This window comes from Eumetopias jubatus, unplaced genomic scaffold (genome assembly GCF_037043125.1).
Source record: "Eumetopias jubatus isolate StellerSeaLion01/CBP00866 unplaced genomic scaffold, mEumJub1_p1.0 scaffold_1, whole genome shotgun sequence".
In the NCBI taxonomy this organism is placed as follows: Eukaryota; Metazoa; Chordata; class Mammalia; order Carnivora; family Otariidae; genus Eumetopias; species Eumetopias jubatus.
In genome coordinates, this window is record NW_028274807.1 from 11,154,491 (window position 1) to 11,176,193 (window position 21,703).

The 21,703-nt window shown below is 47.6% G+C and overlaps 1 protein-coding gene across 8 annotated transcripts in view; it reads left to right on the forward strand.

Moving 5' to 3' along the window:
• The window catches only part of RUNX1 (RUNX family transcription factor 1), a 247,602-nt gene that overhangs the window by 168,693 nt on the left and 57,206 nt on the right, over positions 1-21,703 (forward strand). For all 8 annotated transcript variants that reach the window (XM_028116358.2, XM_028116392.2, XM_028116384.2 and 5 more), the window contains one exon: positions 13,133-13,237. In XM_028116358.2, coding sequence (XP_027972159.1) covers positions 13,133-13,237 — 105 coding nt within the window. The remainder of the gene's footprint in view (positions 1-13,132; positions 13,238-21,703) is intronic.

Consider the following 21,703-nt stretch of genomic DNA (forward strand, 5'->3'; position numbering starts at 1 on the left):
GGACGAATTGCTGTTCTTCGAGATTTGTATTTTATACACACGCATTAGTGGACTCCAGGCAATGTCTGCCCCCTTTCACCAGCTGTGTTGTGAGTCCCGCACTCAATAGAGGCACCTTTCGGTCTGTGCTCAGAACGGAGCTCTCCTTGGCGTACGTACCCTTTGCCCTGCACTGACTGGGGACTCATGCATGTTGCCCAGCCTCTGTTGGCCTATATTGGGTGTGGATCCATGTAGGAACTCCATTTGTTGACACTGAACTGTCTCCAGGGAGGGTTTCAGGTAGTTGAGGACCCCCAAACCACAAAGTGATCCCAACAAGCTCCTTCAAGAGGCTTGTGGCCTTTCAGCTGCCGGATTCAAAATGTGTGTCTTGTGATTTCTTGGTGAGGATGCATTCGTTTAGAAGCTACTTAACCTGTGTTTTTCTCCAAGAAGATGAAGTAAATTTCCGGTTTATTTTTCAACTTGGATTAATCCCTACTTCTACCTGGAGAGTTAAGCCCATCATTACGGATGTACGGGTGGCTATACTTTCAGGGATCGTTTCTATAGTTGGTTACAAATGTACGGGTGGTGCAAACTGCAGATCCATACCAGCTCCCCGCTCCCCGTTCCCCAAGGAAACGCCTGGGTCTGGTTAATGGGAGGGCTCGGCAGGCATTCTCACGGGTGCTGGTGGCCCTTACTGAGTCACTGTATGCAAACAAAGGAGACTCTCCTTGGCTGAAACAAAGGCAATGCACAGGAATATGGGCGGTTTGAGCACAGTTGGTGATCTGTGTGCTTATCAGATCTGGGCAGACAAGGCGAGGAGGGATGGGCCTGTTCCGAGGTGGAAACGTTCCAGTTTGCTCAAGGCAGTGGTTTTGGGTCTTTACCCAAAGATGTTTTTCCTTCATTCTTATTTGAATGGGTCTTTACAGATGTTTTTCCTTCATTCTTATTTGAAACCGTCGTATGGAGTACAATCAGTATCTATTTATCTATTTAGAATTAATGAGGAGCTGACCTCAACTCATCTCATAATAAGGCTTTGTCTGCCCCGTTAAATGGTGTGTCTTCAGCACCTGCACCGCTGGGTCTTTCCAGATGCTCTGCCTTCATCGTCCCATTGGAAATCTCCCAGCACTTCACAGTTGGTATTTTATCTATCCATCTGCTTGTCGATTTTGATGGTGGTCTCTCTCAGAGGTTCCCATCTAGGGTGATTGTGACCCCCACGGGACACTGGCAATAGCTAGAGACATGTTTGGCTCCCACAGTTGGGATGGGGGACTGCGTGATCATCTAGTGGGTGGAGGCCAGGGATGCTGCTATACACCCTGTGGTGCTTAGGACAGCCCCCGACAGCAGAGTTACCCGTCTGAAATGTCAGTCCTGCCGAGACTGAGAACACTCATCCCACATCACACTTATTCATAAGAAGTTGTAAAATGTCTCCCTTGCCACTCTACCCTCACTTTCTGCCTCTCTACAAAATGCATGAAACACTTACATTAAAAAGTACACAGAGAATAAAAAAATAGAAAGCATCGCTGAATATTAAAGTCTTGTTTTAAGTATGAAAACATACCAGTGTTCCGTATGCATAGAATTGCCCCATCTCCAAACAGGAACATCCCGGGTGGGGGCTAGGAGAGGCTGCGGGTGGGGTGGGCCACATAGCAGGAGAAGCTCTTCCTGGACGACTCCCCCCACTGCAGCCGCTCCCCCAGGAATGTCCCACAGGTGCAGGTCCACAGGGACTGTCAGAAATAATGAAAGTACCCTGCCAGCTTCTCAGTGCTCAGCACCACCCCCCACGGGGCTTCAGTCCAGGACCACAGATCCTCCGACCCAGGAACACAAATGGATGTGAATGGCCAGTGTCCACTCAAACTAAAAAGTGCGAAAAGCCAAGTCCTGGAATACATCACTAACAGATACCTTGCAGACATTTGAAAGGGCTTGGTCTGCACACCTGAAAAAGGGGGGGGGGGGTGGACATATAGAAGGAGCAGAGAAGGGACCCAAGTTGCTGGTCATCTCTGAGATGGCCCTGGGTTTGCAGGTACCACAGACAGACAGGTGGATTCTCCCAGAGCTTTCTCCCACCTGCCCCAACACATCTGCTCTCACCTGTTTCCCATACTGAGGTTCAGGCAAAGGTGGTTTGAAAAAACTCCGAAGAGTCAGCTAGGGGTTCTTGTATCCAGGTAGCGCCTGCTGCGGGTTGAATTTCTTGAATAAGTTTTGCTGTGAGGGCTTTCTCTGGTTTTTGTTTGGTTGCTTGCTTTTACTCTGCATGGAAAGCCCCACACCTAACTCTCCTGCCCCATGGATACACCTGCTTCTTTTATGCTCCCCTCAGTAAAGCAACCATCTCCCAGATTCGGCATGGAGCTCCAGTGTGTGTCAAATAGGCTGAGATAGCTCGCTATCCAAATGGGAGCTTACGGGCATCATCTGTGCTGGGGACTGCATAGAGCCCACGTGCTGTCCCTACATGTGCTTGGGAGTGAAGGTCACCAGGGCCAGAGCTCAAGAACAGCGGACATGCATGGGGACACTGTGGTGATAACTGAGACCCAAGCACCCTAAGAGATATGCCTGCGACTCCCAAGATGTGGATGCCCAAGAATTTTCAAGACCTAGAAAGGTAGCTTGTAGTATCACCTATGCCTGGCGCAGAGCGGAGACTCATGAGATGTCTTTGAATGAGTGACTACCGCAGGACTCTTGCTCTCTGGGCAGTGTATAGTCTCATGGTTCGCACGTATGTGGGCTTTAGTAGATTCTCTGCTGAGGAGAGCTTCTCACCATCAACACTATCAACACTTGGGGCTGGTGTGTCTTTGTTGTGGGGCTGCCCTGTGTGTTGTTGGATGGTTAGCAGGATCCCTGGCCTCAGCCTAGGGGCCAGTAGCATCTCCCTTCTTAGTTGCGACAACCACACATGTCCACAGGCATTACCAAATGTCCTTGGGGGCGGGGGTGGAGGGATGGCCCCCTGTTGAGAACACTAGCACAGAGCTGCACGTCCATGGGCAAGTGACTTGACCTTTCTGAGCCTGATTCTGGCTTTGTCCTTGAGGGGAGGGGTTGTGCAGGGAGGACTACCTGACCTAAGACACACTATAAGCATGATTACTTTACGGGGTTCATCTGCTTCAGGGACACTAACGCGGTCGAGGAGGTGATGGAAACTGTGAGCTCGTAACAAACAAGAGCAATAGGGACCTGCTTTTTTGTTTATCCAAACAGATGAGTTTTCCAGGAAGGGAACCTCAACTCTGGTCCTGGCTCCTCAGCCGCGTGGAGTTCTCAGGTCGTGAAAGAGTTATACGCAGCGGGTACTGAGATTTCAGATTAGCAATGGCAGAGACGAAATTAAATATGTCCTGTAATATGAAGCACTGTTGTTCATGGGAAAAGAAGTTCTCCCAACGTAGCCATTCCAAGTCTTTTGTCCAAACATTAATGGCATGCAAATATTTATGATTCATACATGCCCCTTTAATTCCCAAACGTATTTTAACAATAAACACTGCATTTTCACAATGAAGCAGAATAATCTCTTTGTCCTGTCGCTGGGCTCCGCAGGCTGGCACCCGGCAGCATCACATTCTTCCTGCACGGTAATTGCTGACTCCACCCAAGTTTAGGGAGTTTTATGGTAGTCTCACGACAGCCTGCCTTGGACCGTGCTTAAGGACATCCTGGCTGTCCCACTAGAAGCCATTTTAAGGTTGTATCTCAGCAGTTTCAGAAACTGCAAGTGAACATCCATGCACTTTTTTTTGGCCAGCTATAAATGGGGAATTCATTAATCTGGCTACGGCTTGGAAAGGTCCCTTACTATGCTACCATCTTGCATTCTGTCCAAATCCATGGGTTCTAGATGATACCAAAGCCATTGTCTCCCATTCGAGGGTCCTCCGATTCATAATGACAACATAGAACACATACGTCTGGTTGTGATGATTCTGCGGGTCTTTGGAAAGTAGCGTGACATGTATGAGAAGTGGATGCCCTTGCAGGACTCGCTAAGAGGTGCTGGCCTCGGTCTCCCCATCTGTGCAGTAGGTGTAATGGTGCCCTTCATACACATTTCGAAGGTTATCAGGATGATTGAAACTAGATGATGTCTGTGTGGCAGGACTCAGGAAGAAAAATTCGCACTCACCTCAGCATGGTCCTTCCCTCTGCAATGAGAAGCGCTGGGGGAGAGGTGGGTTGAGAGCAGGTGGAGTCAGCCCCTGAGTCCCTGAATCAGAACATTGGGAAGGAGACTGTTTTCCAGTGTCCACTCCCGGATGCAAGGAATTCCTTTATCCTGCAAAGAACCTCGTAAAATGAGTGTGCTGGAGACGTAGCAGGAATTTCATAAGTATTCATAAGTAAATACGATGATAATAATATAATCATTGCAGACATTTGCTGGATGTTTTGACACAGGCAGGACCTTGTGTTCTCCATTTTAATATTGGTGAGTCTCGCACAGGCTTTGGACCCTTCCAATCAGGGAAGTATAATATCCATTGCTTTATTCTGAGAACTGACCTCCACCCCCACCGAGGTCATTTGGTGAGGGTAGCTCATTCATTCTTTATTCAGTCGTTCATCAGATATGCATTGTGCACCTACCAATTTCTAGGCACCGGGCTCCCACTGGAGATACAAAAGTCAGCCAAAGAGAAGCCACAGCCTTCGGGGGCTAGTGAGGGGCCAACAGTTAAGCAGGCCATCAGTGTTCTGTGTGGTCAGCACCATGGGCAGGTGCAACAGAGCAAAGGAGCAGCCGTGCAGAACCTAGTGAAGAGAGGAGGGGTCTTCCTGGACAAATTGTCATCTCGGTTGAGACATTTCAGGGTGTGGAGGAGGTTATCCAGGTGAAGAGTGTCCAAGCAGAGAAAATAGGTGGGGAGGAATGCCTGGCCTATCCAGGAGCCAGGAGATACTCGGGTGGCCCGCTGGGGAAGGTCTTGGAGCAGGATGAGACCCAGAGAGCTGCTCAGGACCTTGACAACCATTCACACTGGGAATTTGGTCTACTCCCAGGGAAACGGAGAACAGCTGACTTGTTTTCAGCAGGGACTTGACATACCCAGATACAAATTGTAGGAAGAAAGTCAGATTGCAGACTGAGGAAGGGAGAGCATTTTGGGGGGTGCAGAGACCGAGAACTCCCAGTTCTCCCTGCAGACCAGCCTCAGACATGTGCATACCCAGTTTGCAGATAGCTCATTTGGTAAGTGTCCTTGTGCCCAGAGTCCACTCCTGCCAGGCCCTGCCTGCCACACCCCCAGCCTTGCCTGGAGCCTCCCTCTTCTTCCTCCCAAGCCTCCACACCCACCTGCCCTCATGCTTCCTGGAAGCAACCACTGTGCTGTCTAAACAGAAGACCCCAGCGCTGCCTTGCCTTCTAAGTGTCCACCCCTGGGAGCTCTGGGTAGCACCAGTGTGGTGTTGGGCTGTGTATTTGAGGCCATGGGCCGTCACACAAGCAGAATCAGGGCCTGGACGAGGACACTTTGATCACCTGTTCTATGTTAGCTTCTAACTCAACCTCTGCTGAGGAACTTGGGTCACCAACCAGAGGGCTCTCTGGGCAACAGGCGTGGCCTTGGCCTAAAGAGAGCTGTGAATTCAGGGTCTTGGAAGCGTTTGGACTAAAAGGATTAATACTTGATTCTTCCACCAAGATAGTCAAGAACTGTGATACCAAAAGAAAAAGGAAGATCAACAAGGGACCGTGAAATCTAGGGAAAAGAGTGCAAGGTCACATAAGCATCGTAGCGCCTTGGGTTTGGTAAATACTCTCCCTGAAGAAGAAAGCTTGTCCTCCATTCCTTTGGTAAAGCTGAGCTGCTCACACCCAAGCCACAGAAAAAAGGAAAGCAATGCTTTCAAAGTGAAATCAGGTATCATAAAGAACCAGCTGTCAAAACTGAAAGTTTATGGAAGAATTCATGGATCCAGTTATCAGACATTTTTTACTGCCTCGGAACAGAAGACACAAAGATTAATAAAATGCTGTCCCTGTCCTCAGCTTGTTTTTATAGAACATCGCCAGAGAAAATGCTTTTCATATTGTTGGTTTTCTGTAAGTAAAACTTTTTTCAAACAATCCGCCATTCGAAAAAAAAAAGCTGTTTTTTATGAAAAACGTTTTGTGTTTTGAGCACCTGTCAGTAAACTTTGGAGAAGGGAGTGCCAATAGCATGGGCCTCCCACCTGCATTTTGCCTGTGTGGATGCAGGTACAATTAGATAAACACACCCGCAAACACATGGGGATCCTTTGCATGCAAGTGGATACACACCAACATCTTAATTTCCGTTGAATTTAGAGAAAGTAGGAAACTCTGTGCCACTTGAAGGGTTTGTACCCTCCTCAGAAATCCCCAAATAAACAGTGATACAGCTCGACTGTCAAACGTCGTGGTATGTGTTTGGATGACGAAATGGACGGGGAGCAAAAGCATGAATTTTGGCCGTTAGGTTGTTCCAGTGGAAAAGTGAGAAATGTAAATTAAAAGGATTTTGTGAAAAATACCCCCAATTCAGATTTCCCCTTGGAATCTGAGGGTGCATTAATTTCCATACTCAGTTATCCTTGATGAAAAAGTAGGCCCGACACAGTCTATGTAAAAGAAGAAATCCTCCGGCGACATTTCAGAATCTATTGGGATTTCCAGAATTTGCAAAGAGCCAAACTCGAGATTTCACGGGCTTTCTTGCTTTTCAAAAGCTGCGTTGTTGTGTTTTGTTTTGTTTCCTTTGATTTTTCCTTACGTGCTGTCTGAAGAGTTTAAAGTGTTTGAGCCCAACCTCTGCTTTCCTGCAGCGCTGCACGCATGCGTGAAAACTGCGCTGGTGTGTTCTGCGCGCGGTCGGACCCTCCCACGCCAGTCGGTCCTCTGTGCCTACGGTCTTCCTTTGCGTGACAAAGGGCAAGTTTCACATCTCACCGAAACTGCCCGAAAAGGAGAAGATGACTCACAGGTCCAAACGGACCCCAAGGAGAGTGACAGAAACAGCCCAGCTGGCTGAGGAGCCCCAGCAGGGGGCTTGGCTCGCCAGGAGCCAAACCCCGGGAGGGACAGTCACAATCGGACGGGGGTTAGTTAGAAAGTCGCCCCTGATGCCACTGGCGTAGGGGGACGTTGCTGTGATGGGACACGACCCCCCGCCTCCGAATCTGCTGTTTCACTCCTGGACCAGAGATGAGTTTGAGTGGCCTTTACGCCTCGTCTTCCCCCCCCCCCCCGCCACCCTTCGGGGAGCAGTTCTGAGGTTTAGCCACTTCCCAGATGCGGTGAGGAAGTGGGGTGGGCGCCCGGGCCATGCGGAACTGCCGTGTCCAGCCGCGGCTTTATGAGACCACAGTTGGCTCTCCGAGCTCAGCAGCCCCGGGGGCCGCCATGCCGCGCCTGTCATGGCGGCAAGCGTCCGGGAGGACTCGCCCGTGACCTTCTTCCCAACTAAATAAAGCAGTCAGTATTGCGTCCTGGCACTTGGATGAACAAGCTGGCGTCGAGGGGGAGGACACGGGCTCCACTGGGAGCATCTGGCCCAGCTTGTTTATAAGGCGGCTCAGTGCGAAGGTCGCCAGCTGGCGGGGCCGGAGTGAACTTGACGTTCGAGTTAAACGTGCAGTCTCTCTGATGGGTCTGGAGGCCTCCTCGCTCTGCTGTCCGGCCGGCCGCCCTGGGCGCTCTGCCTTGGTTTGCTGGAATTCCTAGGGAAGAGGGGGTGGGCCTGCTGGAGCTCTGTGGGCGCTGCCTGCCCAGCACTGATGTGCTCACCCACCTCCCCCGTCAGCCCCCAGCACCCCTCCTCACCTGCTCTGCCTCCGCATCGCCCACGGCTCAGTCTTTGCGGAATCACGTTTCTCACGTCTCTAACGATAATTAAACTGGTATTTCCTGACTCATTATTTCATTTCACTTACATAATGGCACTGTGAGATGGAAGGACTGGTATTACCCCCATTTCACAGATGACAAGGTAGAGGCTCCAGATGGGTTAAGTAACTTGCCCAAGGTCACACAGCTACCAAGTGGCAGAGATTTAAGACACAGGCATTTTGGCTTGAGAGTCTGTACTGGGCCTAGCCCTCTGTATATTCCCAGGGCCCCCAGATTGTATAATCAGTGCCTTATCTTTTGCTGCTTTCATCAGGCAGCCCTTCTGTCCCTACGGTGTTCTCCCACCTTCTTATTCATTCCTCGTGTTTGTGCTTCGAAATAGTTTCCTGCTAGAACCCAACCACTGGCCAGTGCAGAGGCTGCTGTCTGGGCTGAGGTTAGGTCTCCATGAGGGGGAGAAGGAAGGTCTCAGTGCCCCTCCCCACTTGGTTAGCTCCCGCCACTGTGAATCCCTGCACAGGACACCTGTAACCCTGCAGCTTGCCCCCTGGGGAACCCAGAGCTGCAGCACGCCCAGGGTCACCTGTGTGCTGACCAAGGCCCCTGCTTGTCTCCTGGTGCCAAAGCCAGGGCTGCCGGGGCTGGAGGGGAGCCTTCAAGCCTCTCTTGGCAAAGACTGGCTCCAGGCTGCGAGGGTGAACATCAGCTATCTCTACAGCAACACCGTGCTCCCACCCCTGCATTTGGTCCTGCATTTGGTCCACTCTTGGGGTGGCTGTTATTTAGCCAGCCCTCATGCCTTTGCTCTTCTCTGACTTACTGTTCTGGCTACAGCTTGCTGAGAAAAACACTTGAGAGTCTTTCGCCCTCCACACCCACGCACTTAAAATACCAGGCCCATAGGTCATTTTAATGAGGGAATTTGGCGAGTAACGCGTGTGATTCTGGGGTGCGGCTACCACTTCCGCAGGTGCTGGCCAAGATGGGCTGCGTCTCAACAGGGATGGGCTGGGAAGTGGTGGGGGGCAGAGCATGGGGGGTCCTGAAGCTCAGCGGGTCAGTCCCGTGTGCCCACTGGCTGACTGTCCCCAGTTATCAAGCACAGTGCCAGGGCGGGTCGGAAGAGCATGAGGAAGTGGAAGGCAGAGTTTTCCTGGAGTGGGAAAATGTCACACACACCTGTGAACAAAATGTCATCACTTATTACCTCCGTCTATGAGGTAATAAGCAGATGTCCCAGTGCTCAAGGCTTTAAACAAGAGCCCATTGTGGGGGAAGCGACCAGAATATCTCCACCTTGGTGAACCACATCACTGGGGCCAAAACGCTCCAGCTAGTAGCTTTTGCTGGGCAAGCACTTCGTATGACTGCACATAGAATGATAGGTATAAAATGATAGAATTATAATTATGAGCAACAATCTCACAAATATTCACTTTGGTTGAATTTCATTCACGATTAAGTAGGCCAATCTGTGGTTAACCAGGGGGCAGCATTAAACGCTCAACTGCCAGGAGTCCAAATTCAGCTCAGTAAGAAGCTGCTTTTGAATTATAACCCACACTTGCAGTTAGCTGTCAAGCACATTCTGGGTATAGTGAGGCCACCAGGACTATATTCACTTTTTTTTTTTTTAGGATTTTATTTATTTATTTATTTGTCAAAGAGAGTGAGCACACAAGCAGGGGGAGGGGCAGAGGAAGAAGCAGGCTCCCCGCTGAGCAAGGAACCCGACGTGGGGCTTGATCCCAGGGCCCTGGGATCATGACCTGAACCAAAGGCAGATAGATGCTTAAGCGACTGAGCCATCCAGACGTCCCTATATTCACTTTTTTGGGCAGTGGTAGAGCATAGGAAAAGTAGCAAGAGTCTGGATTCCTGGTGCTGGTGTCACCAACTTTGCAAGTAGAGATTTGGGATCCCACGACAATAATGTGAAGGACAGTGGGTGTAAAGCCGAGAGATCTAGGTTCTTTTGTGTATACAAGCTGTTAGACTTTGGGCAAATTGCTTAACGTCTCTGAGCCTTAGCTTTGCTACCTATTAACCAGGAACAATAAAATCTATCTTGTTTATTTCATGAGAACATTATGAGGACCAAATGCAGTAGTATATGGGAAAGCGTTTGAAAGTTTATAAGTTCTCCACAAATCTAGAAATGCCAGTATTATAAAGACAGTAAATCTTTGCTGTCATTTAAGAAACCAAGTATAGGATGGTTATTGCAGGGCTGCCACAGGAATGGGACCCATTTCAGGGGGTCAAATGCACAGGTGCCTGAGAAGCAGCTATGACTCAGTGCTAAGACCAGAACTCTTAAGACACTCGGTGTCTGAACTTGAACTAGCTTGAATAGTGTTCCCTAAAAATTCATGCTCACCAGGAACCTCGGAATGTGTGACCTTATTTCAATAGAGGGGCTTTGCAGATGTAATCAATAAGGCGAGGGCATTCTGGGTTAGGGTGGGCCCTAACTCCAATGACTGGTGTCCTTATAAAGAAAAGTTGATTTGGAGACCAAAGACCCACGGGGAAGAAGGCCACGTGACAACAGAGGCAAAAACTACATGATGCGGCTGCAAACCAATTGCCAGCAACTACCAGCACTGGGGCAAGGCCAGCAAGGCTTCTCCCCTAGAGCCTTCAGAGGAAGCGTGGCCCTGCCGACACCTTGGTTTTGGACTTGTGGCCTCCAGAAGTGTGAGAGAGTGCATTTCTGTTGTCTTCAGCCTCCGCTCCGGGTCTGTGTCGGTTTGTTACAGCAGCCCTAGGATGCTGATCCAGTGTTTTTGTGGAATCTGAAAGGCTGAAGCCACAGGCAACCGAGGAAGTGCACATGTGTCCGTGAACAAGGGTGCCGGGAGGGCTGCGAACTCAGAAGATACGGTCAGAGTTGCAAGTGACCTTGCGGGTATCCCATAAGCCCAGAACCCCCTGTTTTGAAGACCAGGAGACTGGAGAGGTCAAATCATTAGCTACAAGAATTCCGATCTAACCCTCTTGCAGGAAGAGCCCCCCGCCTCCACATCACCGTGCCCACCTCGCTCGCTGGACCTGACCTGCAGCCCCTCCTGCCCGCCCCCCTACTTTGGCCAGATGCCAGGGGGGAGGTGATCTGGGGCGTCTTCCTGCAGCCACACATGAACCATGTCCTCGAGATGGCAAATCCCTAAAGCCCAAAAGGAACGTTCTCAGGGTTCCAGGAGAGAAGAGCAGCTGATGGGAAGATCAGTCTGGGGGCTAGGCCTCCCGCGCTTCTCCAGTGCTCTGGCCCCCATGGGCACCCCTTCCCAGAAAGCAACCTCACCTGGCCTGGCAGATAGGTCAGCCATGACTTTGGCTGTAAAGCCAGGCGGGACAAAGCCGGTTTCAGCATCCTGTCGCAGCTTGTCATTGTTCTTCTTATCATAGGCTTCCCTGGAGACACAGTACAGATCCTTGGGGATTGTTCCCTGGGGACTTGTCATGATTAGGAATCGCTGGCTTGCTGCGGCCAAAGATGACACAGTTGACCCTTGAACAACATGGGTTGAACCACACAGGCCCACTTACATGCAGATTTTTTCCGATAAATACAGTATAGGACTGTAAACGTATTTTCCTTACGATTTTCTTGGTTTTCTTTTCTCTAGCTTACTGTATTGTAAGAACACAGTGTATATAATACAAAGGAAATACAAAATATGTGTTAATTGACTGCTTACATTGTGGGTGAGTCTTCGGTCAGCAGTAGTAAATGGTAGTTTTGGGTAGGTCAAAGGTTATACACGAATTTCAACAGTGCAGGGGTCGTCACCCCTAACCCCTGTGCCGTTGGAAGGTCGACTGTATTTTTACTGAACTTTTTTTGTGACTTTCTTTTGTATTAAAACATGCATGACAGTTGAAAGTATCCTGCTCTAACTTGAGGAAGGGAGACAAGTTGATTTTTAAACGGTTTCAGAGCAGATAGGGGAATGAATGGACCTGTTTTGTTTTCCTTTCATTTCTTTTTGGTTTTGTTTCATTTTACATGACTAAGAGGAGAAACTGTTAAATAGAAACCCACTCCCCTGATGTGGGCGGTCCGAACATCATGCTTAGTCAAACCTTAGAATCCTGTTAGGGAACCCTGAGAAAGAGAAAAGGAAAATAATAAAAGTGAGCACAACACAACACACTCACACTCACACACACACTCAACATGCATACCTTCGAATATCATGCCCCAGATACTGTTTTAATGGTTTTACTCCTATGAACTCATTTAACTTCCCCCCAAATGCTATAAGGTACAACATGCTATGTGTACCCACCTTCCAGGTAAGGGCACTGAGGCACGGAGGGGTCTACGGCCTTGCCAAAGGACAGCTAGCCAGAGTTCAAACCCGGAGTTCATCCTCTGAATCACTTGGCCAAGAAGAAATGTTTTAAATTACTAATATAGGTGCATGTTAATACTTATATTATTAATATTAATTGTTGGTCTATTTATATTAATTATTTACTTCCATGTTAGTAATTGTCTTCTAACTTATAAAAATACTTCTAAATAGTTTTTTAAAGTTACCAAAAGCATCACGGTAGACATCTGTAATGAAAACACGCTCACGTCCCATGCGTGTACATAAACTGCTTAGGTGGAGATCCACGTGTGTATATATGTTTATAGTCCTTATTGAATCTCAGTCTGTCAGTTACATATCGTTAAGTCAGTTTATTGACTATAAATTTTGTCTGGCCAATCCCTTGAGTGCCTCTAATAACATCTAGCATTTAAAAGTAATATTTAAAGTCAATTAACCAGCAATTAGTGTTTTTGAAATACAGAGAGAATAATTTTAACTTTGCCTATTCGCAAACTCAGGAATTCTGTCTTTCCTAACCCTTGGAGGGACAGGCAATGTTAGAAGGGAAACAGGGATACGGTTTCTTTTACTCCTTGGGGACAGCTAGGGGGGAGTGGACAGCTGCCAATCTGACCCCATGTTCCCTGGAGTCTTGACTTGAAAGAAAACAAAACTGAATCTCTCTTGATCCTGTGTTGTTTATTGATGATTTAACGAAAGCTGTACAACCATGCGAAGTGTTAACATCTAGACAAACACCGAAGGTGTGCATTCCAGAATTTAAGTGAAGCCAAAGCTAAGGCAGTGTTGGAAAAACCACTCACTTATGCTGAAGAAGTACCACCTTTCCAGTCTGAGGGCTGGAAAGCATAAATTAATGGTCAACTACCCAGAAGATATATTCAGACCATGCCCTCATTTTTCGGTGTTCTCTTTTGTGTTCTAACAGGGAAAAGCTTCACTCTGACCATCACCGTCTTCACAAATCCACCGCAAGTTGCCACTTATCACAGAGCCATCAAAATCACAGTGGATGGACCCCGAGAACCTCGAAGTAAGTGGGCCCCCCAGGGGGCTGGCACGCCTTCTGGGATGGTAAACTGAGGCACCAGGGATGGTATCTCAGAATCCTTGGGTTGGACTGACACTGCTCGAATGTGGCTAAAACCTCTGTCAGAGAGGACTGTGAGGCCCCTGCAGGGAGAAAGGATTTTATTGTTGACACTCACCCCTCAAAGTTTGTCTCTGAGCCCTGGGCTCCTTTTAAAGCATTCTCTTAGGGGGCAGAGAAGCAAATTGGGCTGAGTCAAGTGCGTGTTCGAAGCATTTGGGGGCCGCAAGAGACTGAGGACTAGTCCCTCAAATACCCGGGGAAATTCAACAGGATCAGAAACAAACAGTAAACGGAAGATTGACCAGCCACAGGGGAGGTCAAGAAAATGCCTGAGCTTCAGAGTGGACCACAAGGGGCTGATTACTATCCATGCTGGCCTTTTATTCATTTGTTAAGGCCAGAGATGAAAACTATGAAAATGACCTTTTTCTTTCTGTGGCACAGATCAGAATCTTATTACAGGACTGATTAAAATAGAGAATGGGAGGGCAGAAGAATTCCTGGGGGAAAACCAGTAAATATAGAAAGACGGTACCAAAAAAAGAACTCCTGTGAGGAGAGCTTTTTTAAAAAGCAGTGGGGTTGTTTAGTCTGCAGAAAGATGTCTTCACAGTGACTTAATGACTATCTTTGAGTAAACACAAGAGTAACACTCTTTTCCAGAGCCACACCCTTCCCCAGGATGGAGGCTGGGTTCCGCCCAGCGTCAGCATGCCTCCAAACCGTATCTCAGGTCCCTGGTGGAAAATGAGTACTCTCTCTTCTGATGGGAGAGCGATTCAAAAACAGGGCTTCCCACTATACCTGGAGGTTGAGATGCAGGGAGGTCAGGTCGTAAACCGGAGTGGTTAGGAATTTGGGCTCTGGGGGCAAAACAAGTGGAGTTCTGGTTCAGGCACATAAGCCTTTAGCAAGTTACGGAGCGTCCCTGGACCTCAGTCTCCTCGTCTACAATGGAGACAATCATAAGAGCTTCTTTCTAAGACAGAGGGAGACAGTGCTCTGTGTCTGGCACAGAGAATGAACTCAGCAAATGTTCTCCATCCCCAGTAGAGGTTCCCTGGCTGCATCTGAAGCTGGGGCTCAGCGGGGCAGTCCCCCAGAGGCGCTTCTCCCAGTGAGGATGCTGCTGGGGTGGTGGGGCCACCCCCAGGCGTGGTTCTACAGGTCACCCTGTGCTCACCCCAGCTGTGGCAGTGTCTCCTGCGGTCCTGGCCACAGCCTCAGGGTGTCTCGATCACCTGCTAGAACCATCCCATGCACTGCCTCAGCTTTCTCAATGCCCCAGAGTGGGAAGAACCCCCCCTCCCCGCACAAGGAGCCACCACATCCACCAGGGACAGCCCCCCTGGGACACGGCATTCCATTCACCATCCCCTTACTGCCATTCGCCTAGTCCGTGACTCCCTTTATTTCTGACCTCATTTACCCCCTCTCAGCTGTTTCTCTTGAAGTCATGGAGACGATCTGGTCATGTCCAGACTCAGGAAACTCGGAGTTGATAGCATCCCCGGATCCCAATTTACATTTGAAAAGCAGGGCACGGGCACGAGACCACACAGTGATAACCAAACCCACCTTCATAGGTTTCCCAAGTAGGAGCGGCAAACTGAAGACTCATAGTGACCCTGTTATGTTAATAACGTAGCAGAAACATGGCGCAGGCGCCTTGGCTCTCCACAGAGGACCAGAGAGGAAGCAGGCTTCGGTTCTAGCAAGGCACAGGGCTGGGGGAAGGCAGTTGTGAGGTGTAAGGAAGTTGTCTTTGAGGGTAATTAAACTTTGAGAAAGACCCCCTCAGGTGGCTGTAGAATCTCTCTCTTCAAAAAATAGAAGCCGTTCAATCATTGAACACTACATCAAAAACTAATGATGTACTATATGGTGGCTAATTGAACATAATAAAAAAAAAAAATAGAAGTCATTCAAATGCTGACCCGCCTGGAGGAAGAAGCCTAAACCAGTGACCCCTTGGTATACCTTGTCCTGTTACTCTCTCATGCATAAGAAAAAAGGGGGGCGGGTTTTGCCCCACTGCCCATATTTCCCATAACATTCAAAGACCCACCCAGGCAGCTGAGCTTCAGAAGACAAATGGTGGGTGCTCTGACTTTTAAGAATTGGCAGTCAGAGCAGGAAAATACGGTATTGTAATGACCTGCCTGTATATACAGTTTACTCTCCTGCTGTTTTATAACTTCAGAAAACAGTCATTATTGAGAAGGGCTCTTTGAACAGACAGAAGGGATTTGCTCCAAGGAGGCACCCGTTTTTATGGAGTCTTTCCTGCCAAATGGAATTTGGGGTCTTAGGAAAAATTAAATGGAAGGTACTAGGCATGGTATAGAGCGGTGTCAGAGTCCCAGGTAGATAGTCCCACACAGCACAAAGGACTTCTAGAAAAAAAATTGAATGCACACAGACTCCCAGGGTGGCTTGAGTAATGCCGACTTTTCTATTCACCCCAGGAAGCAAGGGTGGGCTCTCAGTGCTAATTTTTGTGTGCTGTCTTCCTCATTATGAGCAAGTCTAGATTCAAGGTGGGAACTACTTTTTAATGAAGCTCTGCTCACAGCCTCCTTTCTTTCTTTCTCTTTCTTTCTTTCTTTCTTTCTCGTAAAGAGAAAATCAAGAGAGTGTTTTTCAGGTTTATTGAGATATAATTGACATATAACATCGTGTACATTTCAGGTTTACTACCTGATGATTTGATACATGTGTATAGTGCACAATGATTGCCAGTATAAGATGAGTTAACACATCCATCACCTCAAATAGTTACAGTTTGTGTGTATGTGTGTGATGAGAACTTTTAAGACCTGTTCACCTAGCAGCTTTCAAGTATATAATACAGTACTGTTAACTTTAGCCACCATACTATCCATCACATCCCCAGGACTTGTTCATCTTATAACTAGAAGCTTGTACCCTTTGACCACCTTTGCCCACGCCCCCTGCACTCCCACTCGGCCCCCATCCCCTACCCCTGGCATCCACCAATCTGCTGCTCTCCGTTTCTATGAATTCTTTCTTTTTAGATTTCACATGTGAGATCATACGGTACTTGTCTTTCTCTGTCTGACTTATTTCATGGAGCATAATGCCCTCGATGTTCATTCATGTTTGTTGCAGATGGCAGAATTTCCTTCCTTATAAGGCTGAATAATATCCCACTGGGTGTGTGTGTGTATTTTTTATCCATTCATTTATTGATGGACACTTAGGTTGTCTCTGGTCTTGGCTATTGTGGATAATTCACAGCCACTTTCTAATGTCATGTTAAGAGAGCTCATTGCGTGTCAATCAGGATGCCCCGACAGTGTCACATCTGTGGATTAATAACACCTCCCAAGTCCCTATTATCATTATGGGGCTATGAATTCTGGTAGATCCTGGCAAAGTGGCTCCGGCATTCGCAAGTCAATAGTTTTGGAAAGTTCTGTTGTTTCATGAAATCAAAGACTGGGGGAGCTGAAGAGAGAGCTTCTGGGCCTTAATGGCCTCAGATTGGAAAAAAGGGAAAAGCCCAGGGAACTGAAATGATGCGCCTTGGTTGAAAAGAAATAGTTGGTGATGGAGGCAGAAAGAGAATGAGGAGCTCCTGGTACATAATCTGCACTCCCGTCCGTCCATCTAACTGTCCGTCCGTCCACTGCACCTCTCCATCCACCTGTGCCGTCTGTACATGACCTATTCTAGACTCTCTGACGTGGCTTTGTAGCCTCGAGTTTGAAATGAGGTGTTGGCTTACAGGACTTTTCACGTTCGTGCCAGCTGGAAGATGGTCTAGAAAGGGCAAATGGTGGTGCCTCATGGCGGGCATGGAGGCTTCAACTTGAAACACTCGAGCAAAAACCCAGCAGGGAAGCTTATGTCACTTGCCCTGACACTGAGGTAAAAAGGACTAAGCACTAGAGAACATGCTGACCGTCAGCCAGCCCAGGGGGATCATTTGATGCTTCTCGCCTCAGTTTCCTGGTTTTCTGAAGGTGCAACAAAAAGTGCATTCCAAAGAGAATGGAAAATGGTTTTCACCTCAGATGGTTACTTGCTCCTTTAGAGCAACTGACCTGCCGCCTAGGGAATCACAACTTTTTTTCCCCACATTCCGCGGGATGTTATTGACATCTCAGACTAATAGAGAAATTACCAATTGATGAAAAATTGAATTTATCATGGAGAAAGAGCCCCATCAGGAGGTATTCTGGGCTGGGCTCCGTTCTCGCAAGCACCAATGGGGAATCTGTGTTCAGTTCATAGATAGAACACTTTGAGGCTTGTAATATATTGAGAGATAGTCTTCTCATTAAACGTGAGAGATAGACTGACAAAGGGATTTTTCAGGACAAGGATATTTGAGAGCTGTTTTTATGTATATTTTTTTATTTTGGGGGATCCGGTGAAAAACTCTAGCCCTAACCCATGCGTCTGTAATATGATGGTATTAAGATACTGAGGCATATTCTCTGCAGAGACTATGTAGTACCTCAGTGCCATGGAGGAAGATATTTTGCTAAGGAGAGATTAAGCAGTTGGGACCCTGAGTGACCCGATGGCAGGGGGTATCCCAGGGATATGAATTGGGTAGTCATTCTGATGTCACAAGCCATCCCCTGTCTGGCCAGGTATCGGTTACATCTGGAACACTGAGTAACCTAATTAAAACTTGAAAAGATTAATACAGCAATATTGGCCATTTCTGGGGCAACTCCTGGCCTCAGGTTCACGGAGTCCCTCACAGAAACTGTGTTGTGCTGGCTTGGAATTCACAATCACAGATGGCTAGGTGGAGTCCTTAAAAACTTTGGAAAGTGCTTTTTTCTGGGGCACTAGCCTTCTTGCCGACTAACCTTTTTTAAATAGGGAATCATAGTTAAAATAGGTCCACCGCAGGGCCTAACTCTTTATCACTCAATCGCATCGCTAAGGACTTTGTTGAGATTACATCACACAAATATATTTCCTTCTATGAGTTTGAATGGAAGCAGCAAATCTCTAACAGAGAGACAGAAGAAACAAGATCCTTAAACATGGAGAGCATGTTTGGAGGGAAAAAGAGGAACTATGGCGATAATGGGCCTAAAAATCAAGCTTCTTTGGAAAAATGCAGGATGAGCAGAAATGTTTACAGATTGCTTTTGTGACTGACTAAGGCACGGGGTTTTTAAAATATTATTTTCTCTTAGTAATAAAAACACATAGGGGCACCTGGGTGGCTTGGTCATTAAACGTCTGCCTTTGGCTCGGATCATGATCCCGGGGTCCTGGGATCGAGCCCGCGTGGGGCTCCCTGCTCAGCGGGGAGCTTGCTTCTCCCTCTGCCCCTCCCCCTGCTCGTGCGCTCTCTCTTGCTGTCTCTCTCTGTCAAATAAATAAATAAAATCTTTAAAAATAATAATAATAAAAACACCTAATAATAATAATAGCTAGCACTTAGTACTATTGTTCGCCCAGCACAGTTCAAAGAGCTTCCCGTAGATTAGTTGATATCATCTTTGCAAGAACAGGTAAGGAAGTCGAAGCAAAGAGAAGTGAGGTCCCTTGCCCAAGGTTACATCATCAGGAAGCCAGAACTGAAAGAAGCAGTCCAGACACGGCGACCCACAGACGCCAATGTTTGGTTTTAAGAACTGCACCATCTGCTCCTTGGGCTTCATTGTATTGAAATTTCTGTTTCAGATATTTTTTATTAGGAGGGTTTATCAATACAATTCTGGTTCAAATACAGTCTTCAAGAAAGCAGAGCCTTGGATCCTAGGAAGTCATTGGACAGGCAAGGAACCAGCATTCTCCGGTGGATGGGTTACAGTGCCCTACACCCTGGGGCAGGGGGCACGACCCAACACGCAGCCACGTGGCCCCAGGTACCGATGGATGGCTCCACATCTGTCCCCAGGGTCTGCTTGGGGGCCTGGCATCAACAGGGACCTGAAGCAGGGACCCCCGGTGTGGGCCTGCAGGAAAGACGGATAATGTGACAAAATGATCACCAGGTGAACATTCCAAGTCCTGGTTCCCCCCTTTGGCAAAGAGCTTCCTTGAGGGTCCAGGTGGGGATCAGAGGGTCCAGTCCTCCAGAAGGATAGAAACTTGTGTCCTTTGCTCCTCACTGGCTAGTGGAACGGAAGGGAGTTTTATAGATCTATGAGCTCAGGATTGTAATTATCCATCTACAGTCACTTTGCTCAGAAATGCTGAAGCATTTCTTCTAGGTAATGAACAGTGATCTACTTAATCCCTTGTATTCTTCAAATATCAGATTTGGACCTTAGTTCTCTCTAGATGAAATCCTGATTCGCAAAAGAAAAAGGAAATAATGCTTTCTTCCCTCCCACCCGGATATAAAGTAGGAGACAGACAGAAGCTCCAAGAGGCGGAAGTGTTCTATTTATTTATATTCCTCCCCCACACTCCGAAAGGCATTTAGGTGCTAAGATGGACATTCTGGGTGACTTCCACTGTGCTAAGCTCCCCAACTACCCCAAGACTTAGCAAAAGCAATTTTTAAAGGATTAATAATAATCTGCCTAAATGTGTCTAGTAAACTTTAGAATCTCATTCTGTTTATTATTTTCAGTAGTATCAAACTAGAATAAGAAGAATTTTATATACATAAAGATGTCCCTGACCCTTGAGTTTTCGATGGACTTAATTCAGGTCAAGGTCCAAATATGAGGATCCTGGGGAAATATGAGGATCCTGGGGAAAGTATGCTTCTCCCCCTGGGAGCAGTGACAACCTCCCTCCATCAGCTCACCAAGACTGGGGAGGCCTGCGACCTCTTGGTAACTAACCCTATCTATACCGAAGTCAGTAAGATTTTTATTTGGTATTTGTATTGCTACAGAAAGGAAGGGGGAGAAATCCTTCCAGGTGGGTACCAGTGAGAACCCCAGGAGAGGATCTAGGTACACTCTCAGTCTAATAGAGGGGGACAGGGAAGAGAAGCAGTATGCAGTGAAACTTAGTTCCCTTGGATTTCTCTTTCCATTGGGGCTATTGCAAACCGAAGCGCTAGTTTGTTTATTTTTTAAGATTTTATTTATTTATTTGAGAGAGAGCGAGAACACAAGCAGGGGGGAGGAGCAGAGGGTCAGGAAAAAGCAAATCCCCCCCCACCCCCGCTGAGCAGGGAGCCCGATGCGGGGCTCCATCCCGGGACCCTGGGTCATGATCTGAGCCAAAGGCAGATGCTTAACCGACTGAGCCACCCAGGCGCCCCCCCCACCCCGAAGCTTTATTTTAAATGTCATCCCAGTGAGGTGGGGATCTGAGCCAACATATCACAGTCCTTGTTAGAATTTAGTACATGAAGGGCTAAAAAGAAAAAAAAAAACTGTCTCTATTTAGGCTTCCATTTCTTAATCTTAAAACATGTAGAAAAGCCTCTGGATCCTGAATGGAGGACCTGGGTTCCCACTGGCACCACCGGCCAGTGGGTGTGACCTTGGGCAATTATCTTAAGTACTTTCATCTTGGTCCTCACGTTCCTCTTCTCTCCAACCAGGTGATGGGATGAGATAATCTCCAAATTAGTTCCCACTTGGAAGGGGTAACAAACTATTGTCAGAAAAGCAGAGTCATAGGCCCCTTCGAGGCTGAGTCTCCTGGGCCCCCCTTCCCTGGGAGAAGAGGACTTTGTCCTATGTGACATCGGACATATCCAAATGTACCCACGTGCATAATACGTTAGATATCTTTTGGGGGGGGGGGCTGTAAAGTTTGGAAAGGGCTTTTATCACTTATTTTTGAAATTATCTGGCTATGAGTAACTCATTTCATTACCTTCAGCCCCAATTTCACTGCCTTGAACGATGTAATTACAATCAGGGTTGAGATTCCCCATTCTGGTACTTGCTAACTGTGTGGGTGACCATACCTGGTTGGGGGTGGCTGGCCTGGCTGAGCCTCCGAAGACAGAGGCTATAGACCTCACAGGTCTGGGAGGCTGGAGGAGACAGCCTCTGTAGAACATTCAGAACACACAATAAGTATTCAGAAGATGGAGCAATTATTTGCATTTAGTCTTGGAATCCTTTGACTCTGAGAAAACTCTAAACAACAACAACAAAAAAATGTGAATCCTAAGTTTAAAAATTCATGAAGTTGCCATCATGCTGCATTTTTTAAGACATTTAATTAAACATTTATAAATTTTGATTTTTTTTTTCCAGTTTTCCTTTTGTATTTGGACCCAGTAAAATTTCTTTTCTGGTATTTTTATGGACCCTTGAAACACACTGGGCACTGTTCCTAAGTCCCTCTTTGGTAAAATGGCCCTACTCCCAAATGGTGAACTTTGTGAAAAATTCCAGGGGAAAAATCCTGTCTGAGTAACAACAAAAGTCAGTGCTGAGACCTAACGTGCAGGCTCTTTTCAATATATGCATGACAGGCTGGAGGAGA